The 17,981-nt window shown below is 35.2% G+C and overlaps 1 protein-coding gene across 6 annotated transcripts in view; it reads right to left on the bottom strand.

The window, feature by feature from the left end:
- Positions 1–17,981, bottom strand: part of ZNF148 (zinc finger protein 148) — a 38,186-nt gene that overhangs the window by 10,190 nt on the left and 10,015 nt on the right. Inside the window, exons 2-6 of one of the 6 annotated variants that reach the window (XM_060775151.2) lie at positions 13,872–14,217; positions 11,118–11,246; positions 8,444–8,567; positions 7,811–7,894; positions 144–262 (exon numbers count right to left, since the gene is read on the bottom strand). In XM_060775151.2, coding sequence (XP_060631134.1) covers positions 144–262; positions 7,811–7,894; positions 8,444–8,567; positions 11,118–11,246; positions 13,872–14,201 — 786 coding nt within the window. In that variant the 5' untranslated portion in view covers positions 14,202–14,217. The remainder of the gene's footprint in view (positions 1–143; positions 263–7,810; positions 7,895–8,443; positions 8,568–11,117; positions 11,247–13,871; positions 14,218–17,981) is intronic. The other 5 variants (XM_060775099.2, XM_060775109.2, XM_060775135.2 and 2 more) reach the window with 5 other exon arrangements.

The following is a 17,981-nucleotide window of genomic DNA, read 5'->3' as shown; positions in this document are numbered from 1 at the left end:
GCAAGATGTAAAGTTATCCAATATCATAATAGTGGATATGACTCATGTTTTCATTTGTGTAAGGTATTACTTTGTATTACATTTGTTTAGTATTTTACCTATTTTTCCTAATCTATCTTGTTTTGTCTTCTCTTTCGAATTACCTGTAAGCAGTATTCACACTGGTAAGGCTTCTCTCCACTATGGGTTCTCTTGTGCCTTTCCATATGATATTTCTGTATGAATCTCATGCCACATTCATCACATCGAAATGGTTTTTCACCTAAGAATAAAAATGACAAGAAAATACATAGCTTAAACAAACAGAAAGAAGAGCATAGATTTCCACAATATTGGTATTTAGTAACTTTACCATTGATCAAAAATACATCCACAACATTCTAAATGAAGAGGGCTAGGAAAACCCAAGGTTGCATAAATTTATATTTTCAGTCCTGTTGCCAATACATACTTCAGAGATAGCAAACTTAGAAAAGTAGCAAGAAAAATGTTCCAGCTCTATAGAACTTTGTCTTACTTTAACGTTCAAATTAAAAATTTGGTTTAGAAACACAATGAATTTTGTATCCAGTGGTGACAACTTCTCTCTAGTTTCCAGAAAAACCACAAACTCTGTCACAAGTTTCAGGTACAAAGGAACTGGTTTTATGATTTCATCTCACATTTTGATTATTTGTGAAAATCAAAATACATTACATAAAAGTCAACATTTCTAAAGTTGGTGGTTGATGTAAAATATATATTCATTCATTTATTTAAGTAATATGAATCTGAATTATAGACCAACTTTGGGTAAGGGAGGGAATTTATATGAGTAGTCAAGTGCCTAGTTTATCTGTACCAGATATCTTATTGAATTTGCAGAATTTAAGATTTCTGTTCTTTTCCTGTATTTAATTTCGCTATGTCAATCACTAAAGAATTGAAAGTATGAATAATCTTTTTCAATGATTTTCATTGTCACTTATTTTGTATTTAAGTTTAATAATACTGATCCATTTTGTACCTGTCCACTAAGTCTAAAATAACTGCAGTAACTAAACTTTAAATTGTGAAGATTATATTTTGGACAAACTATTTCAACAACACATTCTATATAAAGGTTTAAACAATTATTTTCAGTGTGTTGTCTTGTGTATCAAATTGATTCCGACTTATGGTGACCCTTATTCTTTTCAGCACCACATCTTTTTCCTTTGCTTTGATTTTAAGGTGAGTATCAATTACCTTAACTTTCAACTGTAACACTTAACAACCTTGATTTTTAAAATAAATTTCCTTTCCTTTCTTGTTTATTTTATATAATATTGAATTGCTTTTCTTTATTACACAGTTATGATACCATTCCTTAGAATAAAAGCAATTTGGTCTCATTGATTTAAAAGTAACTAGGCCTGAGGTTGCAGTTTTCTCTCAGAAAAGTATTCTCTATCATTGTTGAATATACACAAGGTTGTTTTCTACAGCAGAGAAATCACGAATGTGAATCACGATACAGATTACAGTCAAGTAAAATGCTAATAACACATGTATAGACATATCAAATGAATTCAAGAAATGTATCCAATTTTTAATGAAGAAGTGCTAGTGAGCAGAAAGTGGTTGTTAGAAAACAGGGCATGGCATAAAGGCAGGCATAAGCAACACCTCAATCTCTTCTTCACATGGACCGAAAATTTTCCCTCTTTCATTTGAAGTGGAGACTACAAGTGGGAGGATGCTTGCTTTGGGGCTTTTCATGGACAACTGATTGGATTCAGTGTGAACAAAATGCTGGACTAGCTAGGTTAGTCATCTGATTCAGCATTGCTATTCTTATGACTGCACATGCTGTAGCGCCTCATTCCACAAAGGGGAATTTAAAATTCAATTATATCACTATACAATATTTCGCTGACTTAAAAAAGAAAAGAATGAACCATGTCTTCAATGTTTCTCTCTCACGAAAGTCACTAAACACAGAAAGTTAAGTAAACATAACTACACACATTTAAGTATTTCAAAACACTTGAAAATTATCTGAATGTTTGATCCAAAAACCATGGAGAGAAAAAAGGCACCGCTTACCATTCTAACAATGGAATGCTATACTTCTTGTAATACTAACAAGAAACCAGCATTGAATACAGGAAGTTTTACCAATTGATAGTTCCTTGATCTTTATCATAGACTAGAATATGTGACAGAAAATAAACTTCACATTTGCACTCTTACAGAAGAAGCAAGCATGAAAATGACACAAAATCTTTAGATGTGGCAAAAGGTGCTTGCCTATATTCACCCATAATTCACTTGCAAGCCAGGATTATAAACTACAGTCACATTTTGGTTTAGGAACAAACTAGGCTTTATGCAAATCCTACTTTCCCAAAGTCAATGTCATGGTTTTATATAAACCTGGAACACAAACCTCTTCCCTGAGTGTGCAGCAGAAGTGCTTCTGTTATAAACAAATGCAGTTAAAGCATAACTGACTAAAAATTATTATATTTATAGAGACTACTGCAAAAGCAGCAGGGTTTCAAGGAGATGTCAAGTTGTAATACATATCTGCTGGGTCACACTGTTTTCACACTTAGATTTGGTCTATCATCAGCCTGTACTTTAGTTGCTGTACCAGCTGAGTTCCCTAGAACCATTTCCTCTTCTTTCTACTCATGCCTATGAAAATCCCAACAAAATTGAATATATATTGAATCAGGAGACATCTCTACTGGAAGTCTAATAAATTATTTTCTTAAACTTCTGCTATTTATTTATTTAATTTATATCTTAGTTTTCTCCTGGCATGTGATGAAAGGTGGCTTCCAATAAAGTATAGCTAAACAACTAATAACAATTTTAAAACAATTAAATAATCAATTTTATTAAAATATTATTTTCAAACAATTTAGAATACATCTAAAATATACTACATTTTAATGTTAATCAGCATGTTAAAAACACTTCTGCCACAACCAGTCAACAGCCAAAGGTTTATTTTTAAATCAAGGCTACAATCCTTATTCTTGTCAATACAAAGAAGGCACTCAAGAGTATTTATCTAAGAAGGCAATTGAAGAAAGTCCCAGAGGTCACACAAACACGCTCAATAAACAGGCTTTATTTACTCTTAATAATTCAGTTAAATCTACGAACAAAGACTAAACAAAGTTAAATCCAAAAAGAATAATGAAATGCAACACAAAGACTGAAGAGGAAAGATGACAACTAAAGAGAAAGCAATATTTTTAAAAAAAAGTGAATTAGTGCACTGGTGTACACACTACAGCCCAAAGAGAACATTGTCCCCAATGTTTTTGACCTGGCATATAAAAAGACTCCAGAGAAGACACTTAAGGAGGAAACACTGGAAATGTCTGGCTGCAAGGCTTCTTTCAAAACTCTATTCAGTATTCATCCCAACAGGCCAAGGTCTTAGGGTTTGAGGGAATGCTTCCTGTACGCATTTGTATTTTTAAAAAATATCCAAATGATGTACCTCCAATTTTAGCCCATTATACCTAATTCCTGGGAACAGCTGTGATTTTTAAATCCAGGACAAGAAGTGTTGGGCGATTCTAAAATAAGCAGGGATTAGTATTCCCTGTCTGAATAATTTGTTTCTTCTCATATCTTTGAGTGGTCCCTATGATGATACAATGGATGAGGATGTGCTCTTCCCCACAAAGATTCTTCTATGGCCTTTATTCCCTCAGTAAATATCCAGAAAAGGGAAGTAACCACACCCATGCCACACTTCACATCAGACAAAAACAAAAAAACCAAAACAACTCAAAAATCTTTGGGCGATCTAGATGACCCCTGAATTATAGAATATTCCAATCAAGGGCTCACCAGACCCAAAACTATAGTTTGTGGATTACAAAGAACACAACAGAGAACTGAACTGACTGGAAATATTCTCTTGGCACATAGTGGATAAATAGTGGCTTAAGCCATATCCCACAGGAACATTTAAGGAAAAAAAGTCAGAGCTAGCAAGACTTTCTAACCTAGCAAGATGCATGAGGTAAGAGATGGTAAAAGTAACTATGAGAAACAGCCTTGAATTTTTTCAAGGGTTTATAGAGGCTATATACAGAGGCTAGATGGCCATCTGTCAGGGGTGCTTTGAATGCAATATTCCTGGTTCTTGGCAGGAGGTTGGACTGGATGCCCCATGAGGTCTCTTCCAACTCTATGATTCTATGATTGTTAAACTCAGAGCTATCCAAGATAGTTGTTGCTATTGTGCACCTTCAAGTCATTTCTGATCCTAAGGTGAAACCCATCATGGGTTTTCTTCACAAGCTTTGTTAGATGGTGCATGCATTTGCCTTCCTCTAAGACTGAGAGACTTGCCCAAGGTCACTCCATAGGATTCCAGGATCAAGCAGGGATTTAAACCTGACCTTCAAAGTCATAGTCAAATGCTTAGACCATTACACTAGGTTGGCTCTCTTAATTGTAGAATGTGGCCTAACAATAGTCATAATCCCACTGCAGTTTATGTACATTGGGAGAAAAACTGAAAGAAGTAGATAGCTATATCCTATATACAGAGGATGTATTATAAATGCGACCAGTACTGAATAGTTTGACTAAACATCCCCACTTTAGACTACAAAATATTTATAAAACACTCACTTTCATATAGTTTCGACAACTGAAGTCATATCTGAATTAGTAAGCACTATTTTACACAACTTTGGGATTTTTCATTTATGTACTTAATTTTTATCTTGCCTTTCTCCTGATATAGGGACTCAAGGCTTTCACAAACAGCCATACACACAAACATTTCAATGGTTTAAAAACTCCAACAAAATTCAGAGGAAACTAGGAAGAAAAGAAACAAAATTAAATAATTTAATTTCCAAGCTGGTTTATAATGCCATTCCTTTCTACTTTTAGTATCATGTGAAGTGAAAGCTGAAATTTAGGGTGCATAAATAAAACAACATGGCCTTTTTCTCTTCTCCGTGATCCACGCCCCCCCCCCCTGCCCCGCCAGCAATTAAAACCACTGAAATAGAAGAGTAATTTTATTTTGCCAAAAGAATGATGATTAACTCTTCAAATGGCCATCACATTAGAGGTGAAATATATCAAGAACCCAATGACATTTTGATAGAATTCTTGATGATAAGGGTGTTTTTTTGAGCCTCAGAAAAGTTTGGTGAAAGTCAGTAGTGGTCAATGTTTCTTATGACTTCTTGCACAACTCACAATGGAGACAAATTTCCAATTTAGTTCAAAGATACACCAGTATTTAACGGAAGGTGTTCCTTGTTTTTTTTGGTTAACCTTATAATTGGGCAGCCAAGCCTAGAGCGTAGAATGGATACAGATCCCGTGTAATGATCCTCTATCTGTGATAGCCAACTTTATTTTTTTTGTGAGGTTAGATGCTAAAAATCAATATCTCTTTTCCTAACCTCACAAAAAAAAATAAAGCTGGCTATCATAGATCGAGGATCATTACATAGGATCTGTATCCATTCTACGCTCTAGGCTTGGCTGCCCAATGCATATTGGATATGAGTTTCAGGTCCCCACTTCCACAGGTCACCTTGAATCAATCACAGATTATCTACCTTACAGGATGTTGTGAGGATAAAAACATGTGCCCTCACCATTTAACATCTGAAGAAAGTGAGTTATGCCCTCTTTTTTAAAAGGGGAGAAAATTAACCTTTCTTTTAAAAAAAACTTTCAACATTCCAATAGCTGGGAGAAGGGGTACAGTTTACTAGATTAGCAGGTTTAGTGACAAAAATGGTACAATATTTCTTCACATGAAGTAAGGCCTACAGGCACATTCCTTCCCTACGCAACAAAAGTGCTCATTGCATGTTTTTCTTACTGACAACTCCCTCATCCAAAGGGGTTTAGTCAGTGGTTCTCAACCTGGGGTCCCCATATGTTTTTGGCCTTCAACTCCCAGAAATCCTAACAGCTGGTAAACTGTCTGGGATTTCTGGGAGTTGTAGGCCAAAAAACCTGGGGACCCACAGGTTGAGAACCACTGGGTTTAGTGGTTCATCCTACATCTCCTGAAGCAAGAGCATTGCCTTCTTTAACTGAAAAGTGTGGAGCAATATGCACCAAACTGTGTTCTCATCTTCTCCTTTTTTTATCCATTTTTTTCATCCATTTTTTTAAATCAGCTCTTTGATAATTTCTTCTCACTTTTACTTGCTTCTTATTCGCAAGTGTTTTTTTTACCTGATTTCGCAGGACACAGCAAATGACGGAACATCACACCAATTATAGGAGAAAACATACATCGCTAGTGGCAAGGGACAAAAAAGCTAAGGGAGCAAACTTCCAATCCAAAAAGTTTGTCTTTTTCTACAAATCTTGCACACCTGCTTCACATTGACGGCTTGATCCCATGCCTGAGGAGTGCACTCAAGTGGAGAGAATTAGGTGGCTACCCACACAGGGCACCAAAAGAAATACTTTTTGAGTTTTCTGCACATTAAAAAATATACACTACATAACCCTTTTCCTTTACCTTATAAACAAAATCCTTCAGTCACTTTACCTTATAAACAAAATCCTTCAGTTGAGCAGCAACTTTTAGACCACCCCCTCCTAGGAGTGGCTCCGCCCACTCCTCTCTCCCCCTCCCCTCTCTCTTTCACTCACTCAATCCCTTCGCCTTCTCTTTCCTCTCCTCTTTCCCCCTCCATACTGGGAAACATGGGGTCAGAAGGGATGATTTTAACCAACCACGATCACCAAATCCGCATGGGGATCCTCACAGGTAACAGGCAAGGCTCAGGGCTGAGAGGGTATGTGGAAGTGGTGGGGGAGAGTATTTAAAATATTATCAATAAATATTTTAAATTCATATTTATTGAAAAACTGCAAAACAGCAAGTCTCTGAAAAGTGAACAGTGAACTAGTGAGGGAACACTGTAACTGCAAAATATATAAGCATCAGCTAGACTGTTTTTTTAAAAAACAATAAAATCAATTTCTTGCTCTAATGTGAACACTGCAGGAGGAGTTGCAGAAAGTGGGGTAGTGAGAGACAAAAGAATGGCCTAGAAGAAATGTAAACCAATGTGCAAACCCAAATATGATTAATATTTAGTGCAAATGTTCCAAGAGATACAGAACATTTCTGCATATACATCCATTGCAAAAACAATAAGCTGTTGTGTTTTTTTAAGGTTGAAACACATATGAAGCACTACACAGAAGTAATTTAATCAAAATGAAACCTCTCACCAAGCAACACTCAGCTGGTCTGCCAGCTCAATTTTTCTGAAAAAGAAGCTGAAAATTGGCATCCAGAAGTCAAAAAGAACTGTATCCTTAAATATTTATGGAGGTAATGAAAGGCCATGCACCAAAATGCCAAAAACCCATTAGAGCCAAGCCTGTTTACAGAATGTGGTTTTCCAGAAAAAGAGTTTTTAAACAAACACATAGAAAATAACTATTTCTCTTTAACTGTGTACCTGTTTTTTTTTTAATTGCGTTTTGGCCTAAGTTCTTTCTCTCTCTCATATAATTTTCTATATTTTTTAGAACAAGGTGCAAATTTCTAGGGGTTAGGCATTTTGGCCGCAATAGTTCTAGGAGAAGTCTTGTTTATTATATTATCCAAAAGTAAACACATCTACTCCAAAGCTTTGCTCACATCCACTATTAGTAATGTGGCATTGGGGGAGAGTGCTAAAGAAAAGCAGCAAAGCTTGATCACACACCTATATTACTAAAACAGAGACTGCATAATCACCCAGGTTTTGGCCATCTTTGAGGAACATTTGTTTAAGCACACCAGTAAACATACTCAAGGCACTATACTCACCAGTATGAATCTTCTCATGTCTCTGTAGCAGGTACTTCTGTATGAAACGCATCTCGCACTGACTGCACTGAAATGGTTTTTCACCTTAAACAATATAATTCCACATCTGTAAGTTAAAAGCTACAAACAAATAATTTGTGTCTAACAAATTATGTTGAGAACTAAAATATTCGACTGTTGGAATCCAGAATCTGAGTGAATTCCAAAATAAAATATGCCTGAATTATCTGGGTGAAAAACATTGTGTATTAATTCTGTGACTCTATAATGCTAACAGAGTGGTGCAGCTTATGAACAAAAGTAGGATAATGAACTGGACTTAAAAACCTCTTCAAGTTATCCAAACAGAGATCCTTCATTACCCAAATAAGAACCAAGAACCTATTTTCTAAACAAGACAAAACTAAAATTTGGACTATTTATGAACACAGTATATCTTTGTATAGAACATACATCTGAGTACATTTCAAAGAAGAACGTAGATTTTATGGTATTTTTTGACACCTTGGTGCATGGAATACCCAAGTTTAGATGCCACATTTCCTTCACTTTAAAATATAAAGTACGGATCAATTACTTAGGGTTCAGAGGTTCTTTAGATAACAAAAAAGACAATTTAAATTCCATCAGTACCTGTATGAATGAAGACATGCCTTTGTAAATGGTAGTTGGTTCTAAAGGCAGCATTGCAGTGCTCACAAATGTGAGATTTGGTGGTTTTCAGACCAAGTGATCCATCCTCATTTATTGTCAAGATCTATTTTACAGGGGCAAAATTCAGTCTCACATTAATTTCTGTAGAATGGTATTAGATCCAACCAAATAACAACAGAGAACAATTATATAAAGTCACGCTGGAAAACAGCAAGAGATTGTACAGATTATACACCTGAAGTATTCCTTAGATGACAAAACTGTAAGTTATATTTTAAAAGTTTAGGACATATATAAAAAAGTAATATACCAGATCAGATAAAGCAGTACAATGTTTATCAATGAAAAGGCAAATACAAATCAGAATACTATTGCTGCTGTAATATATTTCCACAAATGATGGTATTATTAGAAGCTATAAATCATCATCTCAAAATATAATTATCCCGAGCAAAAGTATTTTATTTACTTTACGCCCAGGAACCAGCACATACGGAAATATGCAAATCAGATGTTACAAAAAATATAAAGCCACTCATATTCTATTGCTCAAAACTTACAAGACACCTAGCAACTCTGTTTTTAACTTTAGGGGATTTTCATTAGTATAAGTAGATTGCTGATAAGAGATGTACTTTGGTAATTTTACTCATGTTGGTGAAATGAAAAATGTGTACTTTACCTCTTCAGTATCATAAGCACTGAGCTGATGATCTTAAGCTGTTTCGGTTTTAATGACATGTGACATACAATAAAACATGACACTGTTAATAAATATTCAATGTTCAAATTGTTCTTGTATTATGGTGTGAATTGTTTTACATGACTGTGCATCTAGAACTGAGACCAGCAATCAAATAGCTATTTTAAATGCACATATGCTTTATATTTAGGAACTAAAAAATTCCTGACTACTTGCTTTTGTCTCCTCAGTTTTAAAAACAGTTTGTCATGTCACAAAGCTGCTCTTCAAAAATGCAAGCCCAAACCTGGATTCATGAACCATGAATCCAGTTCTTATGAGAATCTAAGTGCTGGTACATCCTTTTGAGTTCGTCCCTAAAAAACATGTCTGAATCCCATATTGCTAATTAAAGATAATCAGACATAGCAACACAGAGAACATGTTCTGACAGATACTAAAAGTTCTGGACCATTTGTGCAATTGCCACAAGTGGCTTGTACCATCATAAGCTTTGTACAGTAGAAACACAAATATATAATTACTTATGTTTGCTACTCAAAGAAATCTGTTCTCACTTGAAATTCAGCTAGTGAGTTTTTTCTTACTCCAACATAGCTAATATTTGAATATCAAAAAGCTTCACAAACTAGATTGTATAAAATTTCAAAAGTACAACTAGGTGGAATTAGTTTTCAAAACCGATACTCAAAACGCCTCTTGTCCAAATCTCTCTTGTCCAGTTCAGACATTTTCCTATATAACACTAATAAAAAACAAATCCATGATTGTCGAAGACTTTCATGGCTGGAATCACTAGGTTCTTGTGGGTTTTTTCGGGCTATAGAGCCATGTTCTAGAGGCATTTCTCCTGACGTTTCGCCTGCATCTATGGCAAGCATCCTCAGAGGTAGTGAGGTCCTCACTACCTCTGAGGATGCTTGCCATAGATGCAGGCGAAACGTTAGGAGAAATGCCTCTAGAACATGGCTCTATAGCCCGAAAAAACCCACAAGAACCTAGTAAATCCATGATTCATTCCAAATTAGACGTCTGTTAATATGATCCTTTTGTCCCTATAAGACAAGCTGGGGTGAGGCAAGGAGCTGTAACCATATACAACAATATTTTTAATTAAACTGGTCACAGCTTTTATTGATATAATTTTCTACAACCTTTATGGTATAAGAAGTGATTGAGTTATGTATCAGGAAGCAATGTTGAGAATGATCTAGATGTCCGCCTGAATGTGTAAGCCACATCAAGTCTTTAAAAATATAAAACCTAACTTGATGGGTTTGGAGTTTATGCTACATTGATAATCTCACTGGCAAACGTCAACAACATATTCAGGCTTTACATTTAATTTCCAGGAGTGGATCAAACAGGAACTTGTCTTTTTATGCTCATACCTCAGAACCTATCCTTCTAAGAATCCAACTGGGCCAGACTCATTCAAACCCTGTAACGTAAGAACCTCCTGATGCACTCTAGGTAAAGAGATGGTGCATACTCTTTTCCCTATCCTTCACAGCACACCACCAAGCCATCCAGCAAGTAAAGCCCTGGATATACTGTAACATAATTACATAATTTCAGGTGGACTCAATACCTCGCTGCAACACCAATTTCTATCTGCTAAAAATAAAGTTGTTTAAATGAGTATGCTATTTAAATAATTCCACCATTGTCACTCTACAAAATCTGAGTTTTTATTCCGCTAAACAGTCTTAACCATTGATAAGTGATCCCTATGCTGGAGGAGGGGAAATGAAGAATGAGCTGACTGAGGATCAGATATAAAAGTATGCTAAATATTCATGCTGTGAAAAGAAGTAAAAAAAACATGTTATGAATATCTTTTGACTCTGCTTTGAGATCATAGATCACAAGAACTATCATTTCCAAATGCTATTATTTCCATTTTGTAAATCACCAGGCTGCCTTGAAGGTTCAAATTAGCAGTCTTACCTTTGCTGGTGAACGCTGTTTCCTTTTTTTCTTCTTTTGCATATCTAAACCCTCTCGTATTAGCTTTTTGTCCCTTTTCTGCTGTTCTGATACATCAGTAAAGGTAATTTCTTGTTTCACACTGATCTGCTAAGATATCAAATACAATATATTATTTAAATGTACAAGGCTTTTTGCAAACTTTTAAAACAGTGGTTCTCAACCTGTGGGTTCCCAGGCGTTTTGGCCTACAACTCCAAGAAATCCAAGCCAGTTTACCAGCTGTTAGGATTTCTGGGAGTTGAAGGCCAAAACATCTGGGAATCCACAGGTTGAGAACCACTGTCTTAAAATATCTCAATATCCTTGAGAGCTATTTTATACCTTTCTTTTAAAAAAGATAAAGAAAAAGGGAGCAGCTACTTTCAAATGTTCATGCCCTTACTGCTTGGATATAAGTAAATATTTGGCACGAATACTGTATTTTATTAAACAAAACATTTTTAATTTCAAATTCATATCTATGGTGATAAGCAGGGCTTATTATAGCCATATTGCAAAGATAACTGAGCTTAAGAATAAATTAGTCCTCCACATAACTGAGATAGAGGTGGGAATTGTGTGATTCTCCAAATGTTGTTAAAGTACAACTCCCAGCATTTAGAACAGTGGTTGAGAAACACTGATTTTGAATAATGAACGATGATGGCTAGTGCTTCTGTGATAGTTAAAATCGAATAAAATAGTTAAAATCGAATAAAATCTGAAGAGCCACACAACTGTCAACCTGCTTATAATAAAATCTGCAGAGCCACACAACTGTCAACCTGCTTATAGCTATTTTGGCACAAAAGTTATCAGACAGAGCAAGTTCCAGAAAGTGAATCTGAGGTGTTTTCATTCTCCTCTCACCTTTCTATTGTGCACAAATGCAACAGTTACATGTTTAAACATATACAGTTGCTGTCGCGTTTGCTTTCTCTCTGATGTTTTTCAAATTAGAGTTTCAGTAACAAAATGCTAATACAGCATTGCACCAACCCCCTTCATTGATGTAAACAATTCTAAAATTCTCAAATTATTCAATTATAGTAAGACTGTAGTCCTACACTATTGTCACTATTTTAAAAGTAGAGACAGTCCCCAGGTTACAGACAAGAAAGGTTCTTGTGTGTAAGTCAGAACATATAGATTTTAAGTGTAACTCCAGCCAATATATATAGTTTTGATAGCATAATAAAGGTTTAACATCCATGTGATGTTTGTACAATTTGATCTAAAACTAAGTGATATGCTTTAGCCATAAAATCAACAATAGCATGATGCTTCTGTAAAATAAGAATAGCATCTTATTTTTGCCAATTACTTCCATAGAAATAATTAAGATATTGATACCAATAACTACTTCAAGAATGAAATGCTGCAGAAACCTGTAGAGATACAGGGGTGAAATGGGCCTCTGGCCACTGCACAGTTGCCTACCCCATTCTGAAAAGTCAACTGCAATCTTTGGTTGCAAGCCTTTCAGTATTGTTTTGATTACAGAACAGGGCATGTTTTGTGAACTAAATCCAATAATTAGCAGTTGCAACAGAAGTTTCCTATTCTCCTTTTCTTTAGATTGCTCTCTGAACTCTGTTCCAGAGTGATTTCTAGCCCCCCAGATATTATTTTGAGAGTGCACAATGGGGTCACCTCCTTTTGCTTTTGTTGGATTTGGGGGTTTCGCTTGCAGAAGGGCAATGTTTGAATCTTCCCCTTTATTTCTCATTACAAAATGAGAATTTAGAAGCTATTTGGGTATTTATGCTTCCATTTTTTTCAGTATCACAGAATATTGGTTTATTGTCAAGCCTCTTGTAATTTTATGCTCTATAACTAAAGTATTTGGTTTCTTAACATATTTTATGCAAGTTTTCAATTAGCTGCCATTTTGTACTTTTTTAAAAAAAACTGTGGGTTTTAAAAATCTTTAAAATAAATTATTGGTAAAAATTAACTAAAATTGGCCAGCTTGTCTCCATGAATTGAATAAATCCCAAAAGAATGAAATATTCTCACATCTCTATGGATGAAAACAGATTTTAATTCAACTGCAATGTGAGAAGTCATATCTCACTCAGAATTATTGTAACAATTAACATTGCTACTTTCAAATTCACATGCTAAATCAGAAAAAACCGCCTGAGCAATGAATGCTACTGATTTCTACTGACACAGGTACAATATTTCAAATATTTAAAATATTTGCATAATTTATGTAGAGGCATCTAAAATCAAAAGAACAGTATCTATATACACTTGAAGAAGTACATATTTTGTATTGATTAATTTCTAGCATCAAGGATGACAGCGACTGTAAAGAAAAATGATGATAGTTATCGCAAATAAAGGCCTTGACTTCAAGTAATCCCTACTTCAATCTTGCCATAAATTATACTTTTAATTGATCTTTTCTTCTCTTTTTATTCATCCCACTTTTTAACAAATGAAATAAGGTAGTTATGAACTGCTAATTTTTCACATATGCTGCTCATAACTTACAATTTGAATTGATCCCTGATTAACTCCATAATCTTGCAAGAAATATCATAGATAAAACTAGATAAAGAATGTATAGTTTCCTTCTTGCTTTTGTCAGTAAAAGTTCCAATTGTATTTCCCACATAAGTAATCTTTTTACTCTGGTTTTCATTTGGTTACTCTTGTCATATTTTTAAAATTAGATGAGATTTCCTCAATTGTAACTGGACAGTGTGCTAAAGAAATGCTTACAGGAACACTAACTGCATACTGAAGTCCTTGAGGAAGCCTGTCATGTCCCTCCATCTCATCATCATTTTTTACCGTCTCTTCATGTACCATGAGTTCATCATGTGGAATCATGTCTTGTTGTCGAAGTTCACTTCCTTGTAGTACTCCATCTGGGGAAAGCATTTCTTGATGTGCCATAGCCCGGCCTTGAAGGGCTGCTTCCTGTCGTTCCATAGAAACTGATGATTGGTCAGATGCAGCACCCATTCCAACCATAGCCCTAGATGATTGCATTTGCTCTATGCTACCACATTTAAGAAATAATCCGCCCAGTTTATCTTCAATGTTCATTCTTAAGTGCAACAACCTATGGAAAAAATAAATCCAGAATTAGCAAGCTATGCAGAGTATTGAAAAACTACTTGTGGGGAAGAGGACACACAGTTCTCTAAGGCAGTGTTTCTCAAACACTGCTCCTCCAGTTCCCAAAAATCCCAGCCAGCTTACTAGTTGTTAGGAGGAGTTTCAGAAATACTGTTCTAAGGGAAATCTCAATTCAAGACACTTTAGGGGGATCCTAATAAGATAAAGCTACAAGGCTAAAGTCTGTACTCATACTGCTCAAGACATTCTGATTACTAGGAATATTTCAAAATGGGATATTACTGAACATGAAAATTCAAACTGTGGCCATGAAGGTGACCTCTCAGAGGCCAACATGCCAACACAAAATAAATTAAGTGAAACAAGAAGGAAATGCTCAGATATCAGAATTCCACTGCCTCCTTGCCTGGGATTTGGGATACTTCTAGCCAAAGAACCACGGATGTGAATGTACCCAATGTAACTTAAATTTGCAAGTAGGAAATATCCTTCTGAATGAGATGTAAGTTCTAATTGCACCCTTTTAAAATACATTTCTATTGAAAAGAGTTAAAAACAACCCTCTTGATGTCACAAACGCACCGATGAAAGCCTCCATTATCCATGTTTGGTTCCTGTTAAAATCAATGTTAAGCCATGACAAACTTTTCACATTGCTTGCAACACATTATGGTTGCAGCTGACTTAAACTGAGCATAACCCTAAATGTTTTGCTGTCTTAAAAGAAGCTGAAAAAATGGAACGTTACTTTGAAAAGCAGAAATCACTCATAAGTACACTTAACTATTCGTGCAAAATTTCATTTCTCTGCTGCTTTTCTTAATATTAATACCCATACATGAATATTTGGGCTAAATGGCTCACGTTCACTAAAGGGCAATAGTTGAAAATCACAAAACTAACCAAAGATATAGAAATGATGTGCTTTGTACAGGAAGATAAACCAAAAGTTTTGCAGGTAGCAGCTGAGGAAGTCAAACAGAACGGGATGCTATTTGAGAACTATCTATGTCACTTCTTATTTTGTTGTGTACCTTCAAAGTCATTTTCAACTTATGCCAATTCTAAAGAAAACCTATCACAGAATTTTCCTAGCAAGATTTTTTTTTCGGAGGGAGGTTGTATTTGTCTCCTAGGCTGATAAGAGTATGACTTGCCTAAGGTCACCCAGCGAGTTTCCATGGCCAAGTGGGGATTCAAAATCTAGGCTCCAGGGTTGTAGTTCAATGCGTAAACCACTGCACTATACTGGGTCTCCAGAACAAAGGAAAACATGAACTGCAGGATGCATTTCATATACAGTAGGCCCTTTATAGCCATAGATACTCTATCCATCAATTCAATTGTCCACAGCTCGAAAATACAAAAAAAAAAAAAACCTTCTAAAAAGCAAACTTTGATTTTGCCATTTCATATAAAATAATTTTATATTACATACACACACACACACACACATATATAAATTTATTATGCCACTGTATATAGTAGGCCTTGATTATCTTTGAGAGTCCTGGACCCAAACTCCAGCAAGCACTTGCTGAAAGGCTTAAATGAAAAATGTACAGTAATTCTTTCTTGATCGTTTGTTCTTTTCTCCATTACTCTTCAACTTCAATTCTCCATTTCTGCTCTGTTTTGAATTTCAGGTCCATTTCCATTCAAATATTCTATTTTTATTATCACAATCAGGCTACTGTTAATAGAACTACGTCATTATATCAGGGCAAGGAAAGGGGTTTCCTTAAAATTTCACTTTTCCTTTCCCAATACAAAAAGGAGGCACTTGAACTATGAAAAGATTTCCTACATGAAAGTCTAGAAAATATATCTCTGCATCAGCATGAACAAACTCAGTAGTTTAAATTTTAAAAAGAAGAGAATTATGCTCATCCACAGATGAAGACACTGTATATTAGAAAACTCTTTAGGTTTTAGCTTCACTGTTTTTAAAAAGTGAGGGGATTTGACACAGTCAGAAAGGTACCAGATCCAGTCTGATCTTGGAAGCTAAGCAGGGTCACAGGTGCTAGTGGCTACATTTTAGAGGAAGGAACTTGCAAAAATGCATCTAATATGTGTCTAAGAAAACCAAAAGAACAGGTTAACGTAAATTGACAGACAACTTGAAAGCACACACGTACGCATACACACACAGTCCTATCAACAAAATGCACTGCAGATTTAAACTCTCAACAACTCCGTTCTCATTAGCCTAGTGAGAAATTTACTCAAGTTTAGAAAGTGATTATTTAAATGGTATTTGTACAGCTACTGTCTATGCCTAACCAGGCTGTCCAAGATGACGATAAGTACAGACCAACACCTTTCAATGACTCCTCACATGGCAGATGGCAAGAAAACTAACTATGTTAGTGATCCTCTTGCAATGTCAGGCATACTTCAAGTTTAGAAATATGTATTTTGGCAATATAACAAAACCTTTTTGAAATAAAAAACCCCCTGAATTTCTTTATAGCAAGAATAGGCAATCTGATGCACTTCATATATTTTGGACTACTATTTCCATAATACTCAACTCATGGCGATACTGTAGTCCACAACATCTCATAGGTGGTAGCTATTCAAAGAGTCAGCAATTTTATATATAAATCTGAAGTTAAAGAATATCAATGTAATTTGTAACAAAGCCATATGCAAATTACGAATGAAGTTTTATTTATAGAAATCGTTTGCTGAAACAGCAACTATTACAGAACTCTCTTACGATCAGCTAGAAAGTGCACTGCATCTGCAAAGAAAAAATATTTCCAAAACAAGCTGACCCTTGACAGAATACTTGATATTATACACCATGTACTAGCTCTGGTAAGCTAATATACTCCCTGGAACAAAACAAAAAAAAACAACTCTCAAAAGCAATCTTTTTTCTTACATTTTCAAAAACTATATTCCACTTTCTTGAGTAATTCTACCATATGACAATTTGTTTAATTTTGTACACAAATACTGATTCAGTTTTTTTCCCCCAAATTTCTTACATTCTATCTGCCTGTCTCACAAATACAGTAAGATGGTTTTTGAACCATTAAAAAAGCACTTCAGACAAGAACTTTCAGGGCACAAAAGTTAATTGCATCTGTTTATTACATACATTGGCTTTGAATATATATCTTATAGACATACCATATCACCTTTCTCTTTTAATATCTGTTTTATCAGTTACTCTATTATACATACTGAATAGCAAAATACATTTACAAATACTGTAAGTTAGATCCAGAGAAAAACATACTTTTCTACAACCTATATTCTCCCATTCCCTCAAACCCTGACAGTCCTCTCCTGTGGGTTGAGCAACCCTGTAGATTGCATAGGATGTAGAAAAGAAGGCTGAAGTGGAAAAGGTGGATCCCTGAAAATTGGGCAGAGACAACCATGAATAAGAGCAGAGTACTTTCCTCCTCTCTTTGCAAAAGTACTAAAGCTGCTGCCTGCAAGCTGACCCATGTCTTTGCATAATTTCAAGCTGTGCTACTCTAATGTACTTTACCAAAACACATTAGAAAAGATTGCAATGTGCCTCACACTGTTTTATAGCCATATGTGTAATAAAAATATTAAATCAACAAGATACAAATCAACATTATAGAACTCTGAGTGTTGGTAGAATGAAGAATCATTAAATTTCCTAATATTCACTGAAAAAAATACTCCAGGATATTGTAAAACTATTTGTTTCCCTTTTCATGGTTTCCTACTGATACAGAATGCAAGCAAGTTGCAGTT

The sequence above is a fragment of the Anolis sagrei genome, chromosome 1 (genome assembly GCF_037176765.1).
Source record: "Anolis sagrei isolate rAnoSag1 chromosome 1, rAnoSag1.mat, whole genome shotgun sequence".
Lineage (NCBI taxonomy): Eukaryota > Metazoa > Chordata > Lepidosauria > Squamata > Dactyloidae > Anolis > Anolis sagrei.
Note: the sequence above shows the minus strand (reverse complement) of the source record. Positions and strands in the feature narration are given on the sequence as shown.